At 43.2% G+C, this 18,797-nt stretch overlaps 3 protein-coding genes and 1 long non-coding RNA gene across 6 annotated transcripts; 3 read left to right on the top strand and 1 right to left on the bottom strand.

The window, feature by feature from the left end:
- The first annotated feature begins 17 nt into the window (after positions 1–17).
- On the top strand, positions 18–3,787 carry LOC143375682 (uncharacterized). Its single transcript, XM_076825050.1, has 7 exons — positions 18–229; positions 446–915; positions 970–1,206; positions 1,272–1,642; positions 1,676–2,192; positions 2,273–2,452; positions 2,533–3,787. The coding sequence occupies exons 1-7, from the start codon at positions 27–29 to the stop codon at positions 3,384–3,386; spliced, it is 2,832 nt and encodes a 943-aa protein (XP_076681165.1). The 5' UTR covers positions 18–26; the 3' UTR covers positions 3,387–3,787.
- Positions 3,595–7,877, bottom strand: LOC143375699 (trimeric intracellular cation channel type 1B.1). 2 transcript variants are annotated; one of them, XM_076825081.1, is made up of 8 exons: positions 7,457–7,877; positions 6,102–6,258; positions 5,822–5,917; positions 5,652–5,740; positions 5,507–5,594; positions 5,316–5,436; positions 5,077–5,234; positions 3,595–4,538 (listed from the first exon to the last, which is right to left on the bottom strand). In XM_076825081.1, the coding sequence occupies exons 1-7, from the start codon at positions 7,575–7,577 to the stop codon at positions 5,079–5,081; spliced, it is 828 nt and encodes a 275-aa protein (XP_076681196.1). In that variant the 5' UTR covers positions 7,578–7,877; the 3' UTR covers positions 3,595–4,538; positions 5,077–5,078. The 2 variants fall into 2 exon arrangements, with proteins under 2 accessions (XP_076681196.1, XP_076681195.1); XM_076825080.1 differs by having other exon boundaries at positions 3,595–5,234; positions 7,457–7,876.
- A 1,528-nt stretch (positions 7,878–9,405) lies between these two features.
- Positions 9,406–16,317, top strand: LOC143375684 (endoplasmic reticulum metallopeptidase 1). Of its 2 annotated transcripts, none has more exons than XM_076825052.1 (14): positions 9,406–9,942; positions 10,018–10,564; positions 10,637–10,764; positions 10,832–10,963; positions 11,739–11,859; positions 11,939–12,244; positions 12,316–12,545; positions 12,627–12,807; positions 12,882–13,066; positions 13,141–13,296; positions 13,552–13,757; positions 14,107–14,219; positions 14,278–14,453; positions 14,511–16,317. In XM_076825052.1, exons 1-14 carry the CDS (start codon positions 9,940–9,942, stop codon positions 14,673–14,675), a joined length of 2,649 nt encoding a protein of 882 aa, XP_076681167.1. In that variant the 5' UTR covers positions 9,406–9,939; the 3' UTR covers positions 14,676–16,317. The 2 variants fall into 2 exon arrangements, with proteins under 2 accessions (XP_076681167.1, XP_076681166.1); XM_076825051.1 differs by having other exon boundaries at positions 12,316–12,549; positions 12,631–12,807.
- Positions 11,318–11,637, top strand: LOC143375702 (uncharacterized). The gene is made up of 2 exons (XR_013086955.1): positions 11,318–11,388; positions 11,426–11,637. It is a non-coding gene; the product is annotated as an uncharacterized LOC143375702 (long non-coding RNA).
- Positions 16,318–18,797: the final 2,480 nt, after the last annotated feature.

Raw genomic sequence — 18,797 nt, 5'->3', positions numbered from 1 at the left:
AAACACCGCGCCAGACGAACAGAGCAATGTCGTCCAAGTGGAACGAGAGATTAGTGACCTGCTTTTTGAAACAGTACAGGCGACACCCGTGCCTGTGGAACCCGTTCCACCAGGATTATTACAATTGCAGGGAGAAGAATAAATCGTTGCAGAGAATCATCGACGACCTCGGTACACCTGGCTTTACTGTAACTGACTATTTGCATCAGATCAGGATAATCAGAGAAAAGTAATGTGCGACCGGTGATTTCAGTAGTGTGTGTGTTACGTAAAAGCCAACCGAAGGCGCCGCGAAAGCGTGCTGATCCTTGAAGTAACTGAGAATCAGCTAATGTGCAGGGCCTTTCGATTATTAGGATCTCTCTAAAGAAAGTCTTCTTTGGAAGTAACAAAGCTGCTTAGAACGATCGCAATAAATTGACTGTGACTGTTCCCATTGGTTCAGGTACAAGAGGGAGCAAGCTAGAATCATCAAGGGGCTACAGTGCCAGAAGAATTATAAATCACCATTCCCCTGGTATAACATAGTCGCTGAAATGCTAACAAAGGTGATCAACGACGAGGAGACAGCGAATTCCGAGATGGTTTTGGACGATGGGCAGTCGGACAAGCCTACTCTCAGATCCCTGAGCAGCGACAACGTGCGGGACCCTCGAGGAAAAGAGGCAAAGCCGCTAAGAGTTCGCCCGTGCACCGATGCTACTTGCGAGGAGTTGTCTAGGAGGAGTAAATCGTTGGAGAAGTCTGCGCATTTCAAACGGACGACGACATCGCAGAATGCTGGCGAGGCTCGGTTGAAAGTGAAATACGTTCCCTGTCCTCAGCCTAGAAGGACAGAAGGGGCTACGAGGGACCAAGAGGAGGACGTGCTTTTAAGTTGCAAGCCTACGAGAGACACTGAGTCCAGAGGAAAAGGTAAGCGAGGCTGTTTAAATTGAGAGCGGAGGGATGTGATGAATCTTTCAGCAGGGTGCACCGTTCCATACACGTTAATTCATCCAACGTGCAATGATCTGGCCGAAGGAGCTCAAAGAAATGATGGGGCAGGGTTTCTGCAGTGTCCACTGTGTGGTTGGGAAGATGCGAAGTGTAAGGAGGTTACGGGGAACAAGGAGACGCTTGATTGGAGGAATTCTATTCCCTGTTCAAATTATAATAGGAGTCCTTCTCATCCGGGGTATTCTATGTGCACAGGATGCGATGGAGGTATACGAGTTGATAGGGGGTTGTAAACTGGGTCTATGTTAAGATCAATTGGTTTTGAAATATAGGTCTGCGTGATTCTGGAGATTATGCGATTCTGGGAGACTTAAGGAAGCATATGCCTTGTTCCTCTCTGGAGAGTAGATACGGCAACGTCTCAGCAGAATCTCGCTGGGGAGCCTACACTTCGCCTGCTGTGCCACTGAAAAAGGACAAAGATGTTGGCATTCAGTGCGAAGCAGAGGCGAAGGAAGAAGGTTCTGCACATGGCCCAATTCAGACTGAAACCATACGACTGGATCCTGACGTGGCAAAGAAATTTCAAGGTGGCACTATAGAGGCTTGCACTCGCTTAAAAATCATCCTGTTGGATTCCAAGGGGAATGTAAGGGAGAATGTAGCCGTGGAGGATAGTGGTAGAGGATACAACGCACAAGGCGTTCAATGTAACAAATCAGGGTCCTTGAAGGAGACGCAACTATCGCCTGAAGATATCCTTAAAACCAGGAGGAACGAAGCATGCGTTAACACTACGAATCATGTGGAACCAGAGGTGCAGGGTACCGCCTGTGCGTCAACTGGAATGAGACGGTGCATCTCCCTTCAAACTTTGAATGAGACTGATGAAAATGGGAAGGAAGGTGGATGTCGCATGAGAGATTTCATTCCTTCGATGGAATCGAAGGAAGTAGGGGTGAATATAGTGGATCAGGTATCGGAAGGGACTCAGAGTGTGGTTTGTGTATCAAGGGGAAACATGGTGCAGAGTTCTTGCTTCGAAAAGATGAAAGACACTGGGACTACCCCGTCTGTTCATGACGTTCATAATACTATTTGCGTATCGCCTGAGAATCTTAAAGCAGACAAAGCGAATTGTGTTACTTTCACTGACGACGGGCAGGGTGTGTCTTTAACTCCAGCTAAGTCTCAGGGATCCATAAAACATTGCGTTGTCCAGACGGATTTAAAAGAGACTACGGAGAGAGGAAGTAAGATATTTAAGCGGTCATTTTACAGTGTCTCCTGTGCTAATTGAAATTACAATTTCATTAAGCATCCTCACTTACAGCAAATTACGAGAGCCCCTGCAAACCGGACACGTGTCCACGCAACCTTCTCCAAATCGTTAAAGAAGACCCCACCGTAGCACTTATGCTGCAACAGCTCCTTACCAAAATATTGTCTCGCAGGTCTGAGCATGGGACTCAAAGCACGAGGGCATCAAAAGCATGTAACGTTCAAACTGATCGTAAGTTAGTACAGTCTTCAATCATCCCCAGAAGATTACAGACTCGACGCTTTCCTCGACATAATCACCATTACTTTCAGAGGAATACAAATGTGACGCAAAAGGGAACTGTGCGCTTGACGTGGTTGAAATGGTGAACAAAATCAAAGAGCACGCGATCAAGGTACTAGGTGTTCCCAAAGAGAAAGAGTTTTGTGGAGCGACGGATGTATCTACCACCTGGGGGGAACTCAAATGTGTGTGCACGCAAGCTCCCGCAGAAGCTGAAAGCTACGACCTTACAGTGTGTCAGTCCACTGTTACAGACGAAGATAAAACTCAGCGAGCCTCTAGAGATGAGACGGCGCCTCCGGAAGAACCGAAGAAGCCCCAGTTTGTAGACAAGGGAGTCTTCACTTGCCGAGAGAAGCGAGACACTGGGACCGATGGCTCGCAGTTGCCTGTTTGCGACATGGGGACTCAAAGTGGCTCGCAGTTGTTGAGCGATGCTGAGTGTTCGACCCACTGTGAAAAGCAGAGGATAACCGTTGGTACTCAGAAGCGGGATCCTATATTGGTGAGGGTGATAAAGTGCAACAAGGGACAGTCTACAGTGAGATTCGATAAAGAGACACTAACCGTGGGGACTAGTAGTGGTAATAAAAAGAAACACTTCGACAAGCGTACAGAGACGTGTGGGAGATCGACGTGCATGCCTTATACAGGCTGTGGGCAACCGAGAAAGGAGAATTTAGACTGTGCCCTTCAGAAAGACCAACCGGACAGGGTCGAGGTGTTTAAAAGCTTCACGTGCGATGAGACCTGTAAAGGTAAAGCATGTTGCGGGCAAGATTGGACAGACGTTACAAACATTGATCCATTTTGTGGTCTATACAATTCCAAAATCCCATTGTGCCTGAGGTCACGCAGATGTACCTACACAAGGAATAAGTAAAAGTTTCAAACAAACCGACTCCATGTGTATAGCTGACATTATTTATGGTTCCTGGAAATTACAAGGCTACTGATTAAACTTCAAATGTAATTTTAATGACCCTTTATCGCTTCGTGCGTAAACTCAGGCGATTCAATGACGACGCAACTTCTTGGCACGTGACGCAACCTCATTTACAGTTCTATACATTGAGAGAATAGTGAACCACAGAAGAGCAACCTTCGTTTTATTACATGAAAATGTACAACGTTCTGACAAATGGAACATCATATGAAAATCAAGTAGATCGATCTTCATGGTGGATCATGTTCACGTCGTTGAGTCAAAGGCAAACACTTGATACATGTATGTGTGGTAGGTACCAACCTCTGGTATTCTAATCGTAGTAAAATAGTATAAAAGAGGTTTGCGATCCCTCGTTGTTTACTTCTCACACATTTCGTAGTATTATTCTCGTAACATCGATCGCTTCCTTTTACGTATCGGAGCCTCACTGCTCGAATATGCCTCGAAATTATGTAACGTTCTAAGTTCGTTCACCCGAGTACATTTACTCGCGGCGCTCACAGTGCCGTTCGTGATTCGAATGAGAATTTTCATTTCGCGCTACAAAATGTATCAACAATTTTTAAATTCGATCGCGAAAACATTGTGTGAGGTATATATGTTATCAAAAAACCGGCAACAAGTGGGCATATCTCTAGGTGCTCGCGCGATTCTGCTTATCTTATCGTACCTAAGAACAATCATTGTTACGGAAGATAACGAGTTTATATGTAATATATTGCAGCTAGCAAACAGTGATAGAAGACACGCTCCTTCCTTTGTTTTAAATATATAAAATCGTCGGATTAATTTCGGAGAGTGTGTGCTATAAAGTTTTATCCTTAGTTACGTGGGCAAGTAGCTATTAACAAGTATATAATACTGATGATATTCTCAGCGAATCAAGTCACACTCTCCAGTATACATCACTCGTCGTTATTAAAATATGTGTAATAATTAATTATTGTACTTCTGATATTTAATGATTTGTCCGCGGTCACGCGCTTTAGCGTGCCTGTGTATGACTAGTTCGGATCCATTCCGTTCGTCGGTCTCTTAGCAAAACTGTTGCTAACGTTAAAGCCAATATCTTTGGATATCGCGTACCTATTGGAAGAACCAAAAGGGAGGGAGTAAATGGCTCGAATATCGGCGGCCCGTCTTATATGAAAATTACGTAATACGTACGCGCGCTGTTACTTAAGAGTATACAGGGTGCTCCGCGGGACATTCAACAAATTTGTCCCGCGCGTTCGGCAAGTCTTCCCGAAGAAAAAATTGTATGCGCCGTAGGTCCCTTTCGTGTTGTAAGCCAATTATATCGCAAATAACACATTATTGTCCGTTCAACGAGTAAAGTCACGCACGAGCTAAAATCAAGATATGCGTGCTAGAAGCCAGAAGTTATCAAACGCTACTTAGCCGATTATTAATCACAGGACTTTGCATTCTGGTGACTCGACTCTTTGAACGGACTATAGACATGCGGCGAAGTTCGCCAATTTGACCACTGTCTTCGAATTATCTGTAAAATCAATGGACTTATATCGCACACGGCGCTTTTTCTTCAGAATCCCTTGAACACCCGGGAAAAGATTGCTGAACACATCGCGGAACACCCTGTACACGCACAAAGTGTACAAACGTTTAGTCCTTTTTCTTGGCATCCGCTTTCTCGTCTTTGGCTTGGCCCCGGCCCAGCAATTTGGCTAACGAATCCCAGATTCCTCCGAGGAACAAGGCGCAAAACAGATTTTCAAAGGGTACGAACGGATCGTGAATACCCAGTAGAATGGAGGACAGCTAGAACGACATCGATGATTCTCATAATCGTCATAAAGGAAATAGTAATACTAAAAGAGGCGAATACACAGATTGCTGTACCTTGAAGTAGACGAAGAAGATGACGATACCGAAGTAAACCAACGCGTGCGGGGCTGAGATGAGATCAGTCTTTTTGTCTAGGACGAAGATAATAGACGCAACCATCGATGCCTTCGTAGGGCTGGAAAAGCAAAGGTTACATGTAGGCATATGCGTACTTGAAGATGGTTTACGTAAAATAAAGGGCATACAAGCTGGGCTGCATGAATTCCATAGCAGTTGGGGTCCACGCCCCTCGTATGAGACGCTCAAACAGTTTTGTGAAACCCGCGCCGTTTCCTGCAAACACGAGCTAGTCAATGTCGCGAGAATTCTCCTCTTTACATCGAAACTCACCTTTAAGTGTCCCAATTAAAACCATGATTAGATATGCATTTGGATAAAGCTTTCCTGCATGAGTCACTCCATCGTATACCTTTTTACACCTTTAAATAGCGGAGAAATGGTAGAAGCACAATGAATATTAATAACGACGATAGTAAAACGACGGAGGATTATCTACTTACCTATATATTTCTTTTAGAGTCGCGCATACAAGCTTGACTGGTAAAAACTTGGCTACTTTGTATCCAATATCAAATGGTGTATAAAATATCACATACCTGTGTAATTAATAAAGCAATTTTACATATAAATATCGTCCGGTCGTGCTAGAAGCTGCGAGAAATCCTCATTCGTGCTCCAATGAGTATTTTATTTATTAGACTGATCCGATAGAAAGCAAGCTCGCGAACAGAGCGTCCGCAAGGATTTAAGTATCTTTGCTGCGATTAAGCGTGTACTGACCAAACAATGGTTGCAACTACCACTTGTTGTGTATTTTTCAAAGGTGCGAGTATCGGTTCCCCTAAAAGACCGTTGCATAGCATACCACCTGCGAACACTACCAACATCGTCGAGAGCCAACATGACAGAGGGTGTTTCCGAGAAAATGCTTGGACACCTATTCGATAAAACGGCAAAAATGTAAGACCGCAAACGATCTTGGAAGCTAGAATCGAAAGCGGTTTAGTGGATTGGCGGCGTGAGACTTTATCTAATTTTAGTTTGCGCTGATTAGAGAGTCGGCGGGTCTAAGTGAGAATTCCGAGTAATTATGCGCGGGAGATTTTTGAGAAAGCAACTTAATAAGGAAGAGCTTCGCTTCGTACACCATGAAATATCAACGGGGTATGCTGGTTGAAGTAGGTCGCTTAGAATCCTTATAAGTACAGTACGTTATGTACATATGTAACGCTAGGTTGCCACGAAGGTGAAATTAAATGCTTTGCCAGTGAAAAAGAAGGAACGATCAATTTCGCAACGAAAAATATCCTTTTTTGAAACAATAAACGACATGGGTTCTTGATTTTAAAATCTGTAACATAAAGTGAGAGATATTGGGGTCTCTAAAATAGCAGTGGCCGTTGAAAGATTTGTCTTTCATGCTTTGTTGCATAAGGAAGTCATTGAAAGAGAAATTCCACTGAGTGAAAACAAAAACGTTGCTGTTACAAGTGCGCTTGCATATCGCGAATATCGATTTACGAAAGAGCTATAAAAAAGTATTAATCCGAACGCCTAGGAGGGCACGAAAGGTGACAGTGAAAATATAGATTTAAACCAAATTTTGATTAAATCTGGCCTGCCTACTAGGGGTATACTGAAATAGATTAGCCGGGTAGTTTCAGCGAATGCCACGAAATAAGATTATCATAATTGTGCCAGAGGCTCTCCGAAAACAGCTCCCTGATTCTCAGCGATCGTCCAACATCGTACGAGACTCGAAAAAAAAGCCATACCTTTTGCCCCATAAACTCACCGCGACACCATCCCATTTGCCCGATAGAAGCTATTGAGACTAAAATAAACTTCGGTACCGCGAAGATAATAAAAGGCGGTATGGAAAAAAAAAACAGATCGACCCTGCGCTAAGAATCTTATTCCCCGTGGTGCTCGTTACGAAAAAGTGCGGGGAGGCGAGGTTCGCGGGGGAGCGTACGGGGGGCAGATTTCGATGGGAATGGAGGGAAGAAAAAGCGAGAGGGCAACGGAGAAAGAACGGGGAAGATGATTTCGGGTGCGAGAAGTAATCTTAGAAAAGGTGTAAGCTAGCTCTGGTCGGATTAAATTTAGAATCGGTCGGGCGGGCTTGGGCTTACCGGGTCCTAAATCTTCTCTGACGTGTAGCGCGCAGAGCACGCTGTGTGCGATGTCGAAGTACGGGAACATTTTCAATTTGATGACCTGATTGGCCATGTCCAGGAATGCTTCGGGATCCATGATTTCTTACACGGGCTCGCGCGGATCACAGGCAGAATTTCTTTCACGCGAGGGAGGCGTGCGTGAGTTGTTTCGCCGTACGGCTAGTGATTCGATTTAAAACGAGGTCTCGGCCGCCCGCGAGCGACGCTAGCTATGCGCCGTCTGCTAGACTTGGTCGTCTGCTAGAGCTGTTGCCCCGCACCCTCCCGTTCACCTCCTCGCCCGACAACGTCGACGACCATTGGCCGACGCGTTGAGACGCCCCCCTCCAGGTGGCGGTAAATGCTCCTGGCTGGGGAGTGCGCATCTTATCCGCGCATGATATCCTCTCGCCCCGCGAAGCTTGAATTTGAATATTTGAAGTCTTTTATGTTTCTATTGTGAATGTTTCAGTTGGTAATTAAATATTGTAGGCGTTAAGTTGTATTGAACTTGAACTTTTAGATTCTATTACACTTGTAATTATTTTTTAATCGAAGTTTTATTAAAAGTTACTTGCAATTATATTGTTTCAAAACGGCGGGAAACGTGTATTAAAATTTGTAGTGGGTTAGTTTCATTTTTTACCGCCATAGGTTTATAGGTAATATAAGTTGTCGTTCGATTTCGATTGTATAGATGTCGACGCGTGTCCGTGGCGGTTCATTCATAACCATGAATTTAAAGTGAATCGAAATTAATATGTAACTGATTATTCGTGAACAGTTAATGGCTAAACTTCCGAAAACCCCCGTGCTCCAAATTGGCTGAAATTTTGGAAACAGTTTCATTTTGCAAAGAAATAATGTTTGCGAGGATTTTTGGCGACATGAAATTTTTTTTATCATTTTGATGTCATTCCCTACCTTACCGATGCAATGTAGTAAAATGTGTAATGATCAAAACTTTTAAAACAAATAATTGCCGAACTCACATCGGTTCGCTACCATGCTTTACGCGCCCCTCACCCTAATCCAGCCCTAACCAATGCTAATATCCGGAACAAGTTGGAAAGTGGAATGCGTTGTCAGAATACGTCTGGTTCTTTCGGAAGTACAGCCAAATCTCATTCGAAATATTTCCCATATAATCAGGCCCGAATTAAAGGAGTGCTAGGAAGGCTGCAGCCCCGGGCCCCACTTTCCACGAGGGCCCCGTTCTAAACCTTCAGTTCTAAGCTCACTCTGTCTTTAGTGGAAATGTTGCATCAAATAAATTGTCTATGAGTATAAAATTAATTTTATATTTTTATGTCAAATTTTCATTGTTTAAACCTCCTTTATGATATCTACTTAAATTTTTACAATTTTTGAGAATTATATATTTTTAGACATATCCACATATTTTTAGGTATTTCATTTGAAATTTCGCACGCAATTGCAGTGAATTCTCGTTGTACGAGATTTTAAACTCGTTATGTTTCAATTTTTTACATCTCCCCCCCCCCCCCTCCAAACCCGTGGGCCCACAAAGGTCTTGGTAGCCCCAAAAATCTTAATCCAAGCCTGCATATAATGATAATTAAAGCATTACTCCTTAAGTCCTTACTACCGAATGAAAGTCGCCTGTAATTCTCCATTCGTCGTCGCAAAAAATTCACTTTACTCTATCGATAATAATTAGAAAGAAGAGCCGCGCACGCGATGCCGCGTTACAGCACTCTCCCATTCACGGAGTCGCGGAGGAATTTCCTAAATTTCTTTTCTGTATATACTTCGATCACCCCTCAGGACGACCCATCTGCTCTGTAATCCTCAATAAATCACAATAAATACCCCGTTCGCACTAACTTCCCTCCCAAAAACTGCATCCCCACTCGCGGAATCGAGATTCGTGACAGCAGGTATCGGGCGAGCGAGACTGCTCAAAAACTGCGACATACATGTCTATCTAATCGCAGTGGCACATGACACACGTAGGTGTAATCTGTCTAAATGCCGTGAAGAAACTCGGATTAAATTCGTTGATAACGATGCTCGGCGATAGCCTCGTGGAATTACGGGCAGGGGAGCCGAGATAGTTGACAAATAATCGGTCGGCTGTTAAACAGAGGGAATTAGAAAGAGCGAAAGGTGGGCACCGGTCGCGCTTGAATGTGCATTTACATTAAGCTGCTATCGCGACACGGATCCACGTACCCGCGGTGGTATTATCGTTACCGCCGTTCTGTAACGAGCACGACTATTACCTTCGACCGAGGACGAGGCAGAAGGATTAACGCAAAATCCGTCATTTCTAATTCATTCGATCCACGTAAGGCGCCGAAATACATTGGAACTTCTGCTTTCACGAAGTGCACTTTTGCGGGTATACGTGTCGACGCGCCGAACGCGGCTGAGCAACGTGACCTCGACTCTGCTCTAATTCCGACTCAAGTGCCTTTAGTATTGAACTCCAGACAATGGTAAAGTTACTATGTTACTACGCAGATGCCTAAGACTTTCACCTTAATCCGTATTTTGGGGACGATCACTTTCAGAGAGACGGAGTAAGATTACGCCAACACGCGACAAAGAGACCTCCCGGCGATGTACTGTACACGGACAGAGCTTCTTCGAAGAGGAAGGAAGCGCTGCCGAACGATACGCAACACCTACTTTTCCTCTTCACGTTTCTCCTGGTCCTGTCCGTTGCGATAATAGCGTTCGAGAAGATGCTACCGGAACCGTTAACGGTGAACAAAGAAGGACTGTACCCGGGCAGGTTCATAGCGGAGAGGTCGCACAATCACCTGGTTAACCTCACGTCCATAGGCCCGCGAATCGTTGGGAGTTACGAGAACGAAGTACTGGCGATTAAATATCTAACGAACATTATCAGTAGCGTAGTTAAGGACGCCAATGAGAATCATAAGATTCTAGTCAATGTAACCAAGCATAGCGGAGCTTTCCCTCTGAAGTTTCTCGACGGAATGACAAATGTTTATAGAAACGTTCAGAATATCGTAGTCAGGATCAGTCCGCACAGGCCTGCGCAGAGCAGTTTGCTGATAAATTGTCATTTTGATACATTCGCGGATAGTCCTGGTAAGGCTGAGACGAGCGTACCTGCGGCGTCATCTCGCTTAAGCTGGTTCATCGTCTGATTTCTGATTTCAGGTGGATCCGACGACGGTGCGGGTTGTGCTGTGATGTTAGAAATTTTACGCGTGATCGCTCATAGTTCAAAATTGTTAAAGCATAATGTTATATTTTTATTTAACGGTGCTGAGGAGAACTTATTACAGGTATGTTGTGTTAAAGAGTAATCCTCGAAGGTGCGCATGAACCAGCGTTTTAAATTATGCTTTGCAGGCTTCTCATGGCTTTATAACGCAGCATCCTTGGGCTAAGGAAGTGCGCGCTTTTATAAATTTAGAAGCCTGTGGCGCGGGTGGCCGCGAATTATTGTTCCAGGCTGGACCTGATAGTTCTTGGATTCTTCAGGTACTAATGAATTACAGTGGGCGGTCAAATTATTATGCTCGAACAAAAAGGTTTGAGATTTTGTAAGTTTAAGCGATGGAATGGCTTAAAAATGGTCGCGAAAATTTTTCTAGTTTTTGAATCAAGGGCTCCAAATATTTTTTAGCCATTATGATACTATTTTATCAAGATGAAGCGCAGGAAACGAAGTTTCAGCAATTTTTGAATAGTTTGAACGTATGCACTCCATTTTAAAGTGATCCCAAAAATTGACGAGAATGTTTTGAGTATAATAATTTGGCCACCCTCTGTACTTCCATCCAACAATTTCATTCTCTGTGCTACTTAATGTTACTCATTTCTAGAGGTGTGCGAGAACCCGAAAATGTCGGGAACCCGAGGTCGGGTCAGGTCGGGTTCCCGAAAATTTCGGGTTTCCCGAGAATGTCCGGGATTCCTGAGAATATCCAGGACTTTCGAGAGAGTCGGGATTCTCGAAAGTGTTGGGATTCCCGAAAGTGTTGGGATTCCCGAAAGTGTCGGGATTCTCGAAAATTCCAAGGACCCGTTTAATGAATACGACATCACACATTCAGCGCATCATAAGAAAAAGTGTAGAGACATTGTTAATTTTCCGAAGTACAAACATCAGTCAGTCCTTATAATACGAATCCCGACACTTTCGGGAATCCCGAAACCCTCGGGAACCCGTCCCGATCCCGAGAAAAATTCTCGTCCCGACCCGGCCCGACATTTTCGGGTTCGAATCACACCTCTACTCATTTCCTCTTTACAGATCTATTCCAAGTCCGTTCCTTACCCTTACGCATCGTCCTTAGCCCAGGAGATCTTTGAAAGTGGAGTTGTGCCTGGGGACACCGATTTCCGGATATTCAGAGATTTTGGAAACGTTTCTGGTAGCCTATTCACATACAGTACCTCTTACGCTAATCGAAGCCCAATTGTATTTCTAATTGTATTTTTCCACCATCGCAGGTCTCGATTTTGCTTGGTCAACCAACGGTTACGTGTACCACACGAAATACGATAATATCGATCAGATACCATTGGGATCCTTGCAGAGGACTGGAGATAATATCCTCGCTCTGTTGCAAGGGATAGTATTAGACGATTATTTATCCGAAGTAACGGTTCAAGACAACGCTGAGAAGCTCGTATTCTTTGACTTCTTAGGGCTGTTTGTTATCAGATGGCCACAGTACGTGGCAAGTATGCTTAACGTCGTTAGCATGATCGCTGGTGCATATTCTATATATTTGAATACCGAAAGCGCGAGGAGAGGTACGTTCCGTGTTACTAATGCGATTTTATTTAGTGTTCGCTGGACTTTAAGTTACTTTTTACGGCTCTAGATGTGAAAAGGTTGATATACTTAAAGCACTTATTGCTATGCATCGGGGCAATAATCGTTTCGTGGCTGGTGTCAATGCTTTCGTGCACACTAATCGCAATCGTTCTCACAAAGCTTGGTAAAGTAATGAGCTGGTACGCGAGACCAGCATGGCTGTTTTTCTTGTACGTGTGCCCGACTATTTTTGTCTCGATGATGTTCTTCTTGTACATTGGATCGTGCCAGAAGAAGGCAAGTGAAGCGTACAGTCGCTAACAAATCTGCTAGCGCTTCCATTCGGGAACTAATTTGATTCCGACGGATGTTCCGCAGGAAGTTAAGTCCGCGTGGATCTTGCATCAAATATACACCGATGCGTATTTAACAATATGGATGTTGATCCTCTTCTGTTGCGTTCTGTTTGAGATACGATCAGGTTTCATACCATTCCACTGGGTCGTGTTCCCCACTTGCGGGAATATAATCCGATATAATTTCTTCAACAAGTGGAGAGGTATAATGACCGTTGGCTTTTAATTTTTAATGCTACTGAAGAAGCACTACTCTTTCTAATCCCCTCTGTTTCAGGCTGGAAGTGGCTCCTCTACTACTCAGGCACGATATTATTACCTTACACCCAATCGTTTTACCTAGTGATCGGAGCTCTGTATCTCTTCATCCCTATAATGGGGCGATCTGGCAGCAGCATAAATTCAGAAGTTGTCATGGGTAACCTCCTGTGCATAGTATTCTGTCTGCTGCTCAGTTTCTCGGTAAACCAACGTTACTATTCAGATGCCGTGATTACCCGAACGCGGTCTGATAACACTGGAAATTTTTATTTCAGCTGCCGATTGTATTTCTGATTAAAAACGCAGAGCGTGTCCTAAGCGTGCTAGCTGGGATATTTCTAATAACGATAGGCATGCTGATTTTAACACCGCTTGGTTTCCCTTACAGCGGCGATCCGTCGTCACTGGCACCGGAGCGTTTCATGATCGCGGTAACGATTAACAGGAATTACAATAGCTTTTTAAGGGGTTTTAAAGTTTTCGGAATGTTTTGATTTTTAAAAAAAAAATTGTATATATTATTCAAAGATGCCTCTATCTTCATTGAAAAAATTATATCGATAAAAGTGTCTTTGTCACTTAGAAATAAATTCCCAAAGATGCGATATTTCTTGACCTGGCCAAAGTGGTCTAACCCTTTAAGAAACAGATTATTCTACGACGTCAAGTGAACCTTGAACTTACAGCACTCGCAAAGACAATACTACGACGTTAATGGTAATTTACGATACTCTGGGACTGGATATTGGATAGCGGACTTGGACATGAACAGTCCGCACAGCGTGGAAGCTATGGTGCCTGAAATAGGTGCCGCAACGTCCACAGTGAAAGACTGCGAACAAGAGCTGTACTGCGGATTACCATACTTCATGCCAGTTACAACTTTCTTATGGTAACTTAGCCAAAGCGTCCTATAAACATAGAGACACTCACAAGGGAAGATCCAGAACCCGGAAATTCAAAAAATTCTGAAACTGCGAATATGTAGGGAATTTCCTCCCGATTATAACGCAATTTTTGTTTGCAGTTCCCGAGTTATAACACAAAATCGGAAAATAGCCGAATTTTCAGGGGTTAATTTCACCCTTCGAGCGAATTTGGGTAGCAAACCAAAATTCCGTTGTAATCAGGAGGAAATCCCCTACATATTCACAAAGTTTAAATGTTTCTTTTTAATTTTCGGTTTCGGGATCTTCCTTTGTCAGCCGAGAGTCTATTAAACCGTAAATATGTTTCCACAGGAAAACAAGTTGGATCCCAGGCCCCGCGCCGCTCATCACTATACCAACGAAGCTTGAACTGATATCTAAGTCCGTAAGACAGAACACTGTCAGCTTCACGTTCAACATAACAGGTAAAACTAAATGTCTACGTACTATCGACCTGTAATCACAGAGAAACGTTGCCAACAGGTCCAGACCACATAAGCATAATCCTGTCGCCCTACAAAAGTGTTCGCTTAGAAAGATGGTCGATTTTAGAAGGTAAAGCGTTGCAAGGACCAAAGTGGAACGACAGGGAGACTTACTTCGTCTACTACTCCTGCGCCTCGGACTGTGATCCTTTTACATTTTCCATCGAACTGAATGTAAGTGTAAAAGAAACTGAATCAATCCCGATCCGTCACTGTATTTTATTCGGACAGGTGCCTGCCGCGCGGAAGACCCCGTGCTTGTCCATAGCACTGGGTGGGCATTTCTTACACGGCGAGCATCAGAAGTCCCTGAGGTTCAAACGATTCTTAGCACAATTCCCGCCTTGGACGGTGGTCACGCCGTGGACAGCGACGTACACTTCTTGGCAATTTTAACATGACATCGAACGATCATTTCCAGTGCGTTTCCATCGAAACAGTCGTCAGGGGGTGCCTAAAGGAAACGGCACTGTACTAGCATAGTTCTCGATAAGTTTTCAAAGACATAGAATTAACGCAGTCTGTAGGCTTAAGACTTAGAGTAAGCTGATGCTAGGCGCTAATCCCTTGCAGTCACGGTATAGCGATGATACATCGATCAGCATTAAACAGGGATATCGACGTACGTATGTCGTACGTATTTGTATACATTTTTTACTAGCGCGCCACCGGCGCGAGTACATCTTTCTGGGCTAGCGTTAAGCGCGGATCGAACGGGGTCCGAAGGAATTTACTAATCGCAGTTATCTATCGTAGAGGTACAGGATGATGTAGCATATCAATCGTACGGCTTAGAATAATTACAGCCGTAATTTCGTTCTCGAAGGCTGAAGGGTTAATAATTACTGCGGACCGATTAGTCTGTGGGTCTGTCGGAGGATTTACGCGACTTGTTATCTTGCAATTCTAACGTTAGGTAGTACCTTTCGAATAATTGCTCCCTTTATTTAATGGACGAATTAATACGCACGTATGCATTTCATAAGCTTGCGCGAACAACAGTGATACAAAGTTTAGAGGCACAAATGTAACAGACCGCTTTATACCACAGAGACGTATTAAGACGGCTGCTCTGATAACTGTTCGGCGTGGAAGGTTTAATTTAGTGTAAGCCTCGTATATATTGCATCGGTTCCTTTTTATCTCTGTCGTAGCGAAGAGACTGAGCCTGTTTTCAATTTTACTTACGAATGGTTGTTAACTCGCGACAAGTGTGTGCAATAGTCAGCGCAATTTATTCGTTTAACGATAGCACACCAATGAAGAGCAGTTTAACGAATTAAGGAGACACCTGCGTTTCGTAGGAAATCGTAATTTAGTTGGAATATTTATTGAAGCGGCAAGCTTCGGGTTTAATCGTAAGAAAATTTCGCCAATATTGATAGCCAATTACGTAGCCAGAAGTAAGTGCAAAGTATTAATAGGGAATAATACAACTTTTACATTGTACGTTCTGCTGTTCAGAGAATTTAATTTTCTAAAATTCATTAAAGATCCTATCGATTAGCAATATCAAACACTGCAGCCTTATTCGTACATCCAAGTCTCTGATTGTTTTGTAACTGCAACGCTCCGTTGATTGTATTCCTTCGCTACACCACCGCGAGCTCCATTTCTGTTATCGATCGTGTCAATTGTACTGTTTTCATCGCACAACTGTATTCAACAACGCTGCACAACATTAAGAATCCCGATTGGGGATTAACTTTTATTTATGATGTTTTAGTCATAACAACGCGGATATAAATTCACAATGGGTGAATGATTATAGCACCGTTTTCTCTCCCGGCTTATTAGAGCCGGATCTCAGTTACTGTATTTTAATTTATTTACTGTTGCACTGAAAGACTTTTATCCCCTCGAAGAATCATCCCATTACTTTGTTGCCCCCGTGTTTTTGTTTCGACGAGTTTACGCGCATTTAGGTACCCTCCTTTAATTCCCAGTGTGTGTTACTACCTTGCAAGTATGTTATTGTTACTCGGTGGTTGTTGCGAGTAAAGGCCAAGAGTGAATAATAAAAGAGTTGAGAATTGAATTAACAGCTTCTCATTACTGAATCATCTCAGAATTACTTTATCGAATTCCGCCGCATATAGGAGAGTGCTGATAAGAAAATTCGCCTTGATGACCAGAGATCTCTCGTAACCAGCCATGGCATTCATTACTCATCGCTAATATACCGTTCATTGATCGAATCAATTTCCTGTTTCCGAGACACGCTCGATTACGTGGACGGTAGGAGAGTCCTAGCGTCGACACAGATTCAAAACTTCCATCAGCTTGAAATAAAAATTCCTGGAATATTTCCTTCTAAAATCTATCTAACGTGTTAGGGGAATGTGGGGCAAGACGGTAACGCTGAGAAGAAGCGTAAAGAAAATCAAGTACATTATTTATGTAACAGTTATTACAGCATTTTTAGAAGCAATTATACATCTTCAAATTTAAGCAACAAAAATGAGGTCAGACGAGCCAAACACTTAAATAGACATCTTTTTCGTGAGTAATTCAATTTTACCATCTTGCCCCGCATACGGGGCTGCTGTGGGAGCAACATGAAACATAAAGAAACAAATTTGAGAGTGAAGAAATTATATTTCCTTTTTTGATTGGCGGTATTCTTAAATTTCCTGGAGTCCTTTCTCCTATTTTAGAATTGATCCTTTTTCCCTGTATCTGTTTTTTTGTCTGTATCTTGGTCTGTTTAATTTAAGATGCGACATGCTGTTACTGGAGTAGACGAATTTACTGTTTGCGAATCATTATGCAAAGAAGTTTTGGTTTTCCTATGACAAGTTTTCCATGTACCATCTTGCCCTACCCACCCGATCCCGTCTTACCCCAATACGTATTTAATACTTTACATACTTTTTGTAAAAAAAAACCTTAATAATTTCTTAGTCAAAACTCCAAATTTATGAAAAAGTAACAAATAAGGAAAATTAACTTAGCGGCTTTAGTTAAAGAATGTACACATAAATAAACTGACACTCTTACAAACTTCCTGGATAATTATATCGTTACTAGCTGACGCGTTACTCGGTTTCACCCGGGAATTATTTATGATATTTCCAAAGTAAATAGCCCATAATCTAATCTAGGATGTAAGTAATGTATATTCAAAATTTCATTGAAATCCGTTTAGCCGTTTAGGCGTGAAAGAAGGACAAACCGACAGACAACGTTTCACTTTTATATATTAGTAGGGATTAGAATAAAAAAAATTAAAACCGACTTCAAAAAAATAAAAATACACTAAAAAGTGAAAAATAATTTTTTCCCTTATTTAATCTACGATTCACATATTTTTTAAGTCGGCGCCAGATTTACACAGTGCAAATGACGAGGGGCCGACTTAAAAAATATGTGAGTCGTAGATCAAATAAGGGAACAAATTATTTTTCACTTTTTAGTGCATTTTTTTTAAGTCGGTTTTAATTTTTTTTTACAATTTTTTTATTTTCAACTTTGGAGTTTTATATATATTGACACAACATGGTGAGGAAATATGCGCGTACACACATAAAATAATATTAAATAGGTGACAATAGTCCTTATTATTAACCTGAACTAGCAAAATATTGAGCCAATATTGTTGCAGTGTAGGATGGGACATGAGACCACCTGGACATCGCCCTCTGGAATAAAATAAGATCATCAAAATCGGTCAATATGTTGAAGAGTTACGCGAGGGCAAACATATAAAAAAAAATGCATACAGGTCGAATTTATAACCTCCTCCTTTTTGAAGTCGGTTAAAAATGTAATTTCTCGTCATAACTCCTGCCACGTGTGATCTTTAAACAGTTTTTATCAGACCGATATTCTCTGCCTTCCATTTTTTATAAACAATACTTCCCCATCTTCCCCGCTAGTCCGTCTTGCTCCACGTTCCCCTACAAAACTCGCCCCGGTAAGTTTCCAGGAGTTGGTGTCCCCTTCGACTATCTGAAAACTCCAACCGATCCCAAAGGAAAATTCTAATTTCACCGCGAAGAGGGACCGCATTCGCAGGCTGACGGTCCCGCTAATTTCCTTCGCAGGCCCAGTGCGCAGAGAATCCTGCGAGGTCGGGGAACGTCGAATGCCCGTTTATTCCCTCTCTGTCTCTCCGTTTCGTAAGAAACGTGTCAATATTGACGCACCGGCATCCTGTAAGACGAGCCCGATTTCCTGGTTCAAAGCCGCGGGCCCTGGCGGCGTTCGCCGCCCGAGGAGCGTTCCTCGGCGGGCACCGAGGAGCGTCTTCGGTCCGCGATAAGTCCACGGGACACCGGTCGAGGTGGTTTATCAGTCGCGGTCACGCGATAAGGGGACGAATATCGTCGCCGGTACTGTCCAGATAACCGGCCTCTTCATCCACACTTTCACCGTTCCCTTCCTATTTTATTTTTTTTTTTTCGGCATCGATAATCGCCGATGGCCAGCGATTATCTTAATGGAAATTACCGGTCCATCCCGCGGGGAGGTCCTCGAGGAGCCGCGATAACGATCCTCGGTGATAAGGGGCTTCGA

This window comes from Andrena cerasifolii, chromosome 13 (assembly GCF_050908995.1).
Source record: "Andrena cerasifolii isolate SP2316 chromosome 13, iyAndCera1_principal, whole genome shotgun sequence".
NCBI lineage: Eukaryota > Metazoa > Arthropoda > Insecta > Hymenoptera > Andrenidae > Andrena > Andrena cerasifolii.
Note: the sequence above shows the minus strand (reverse complement) of the source record. Positions and strands in the feature narration are given on the sequence as shown.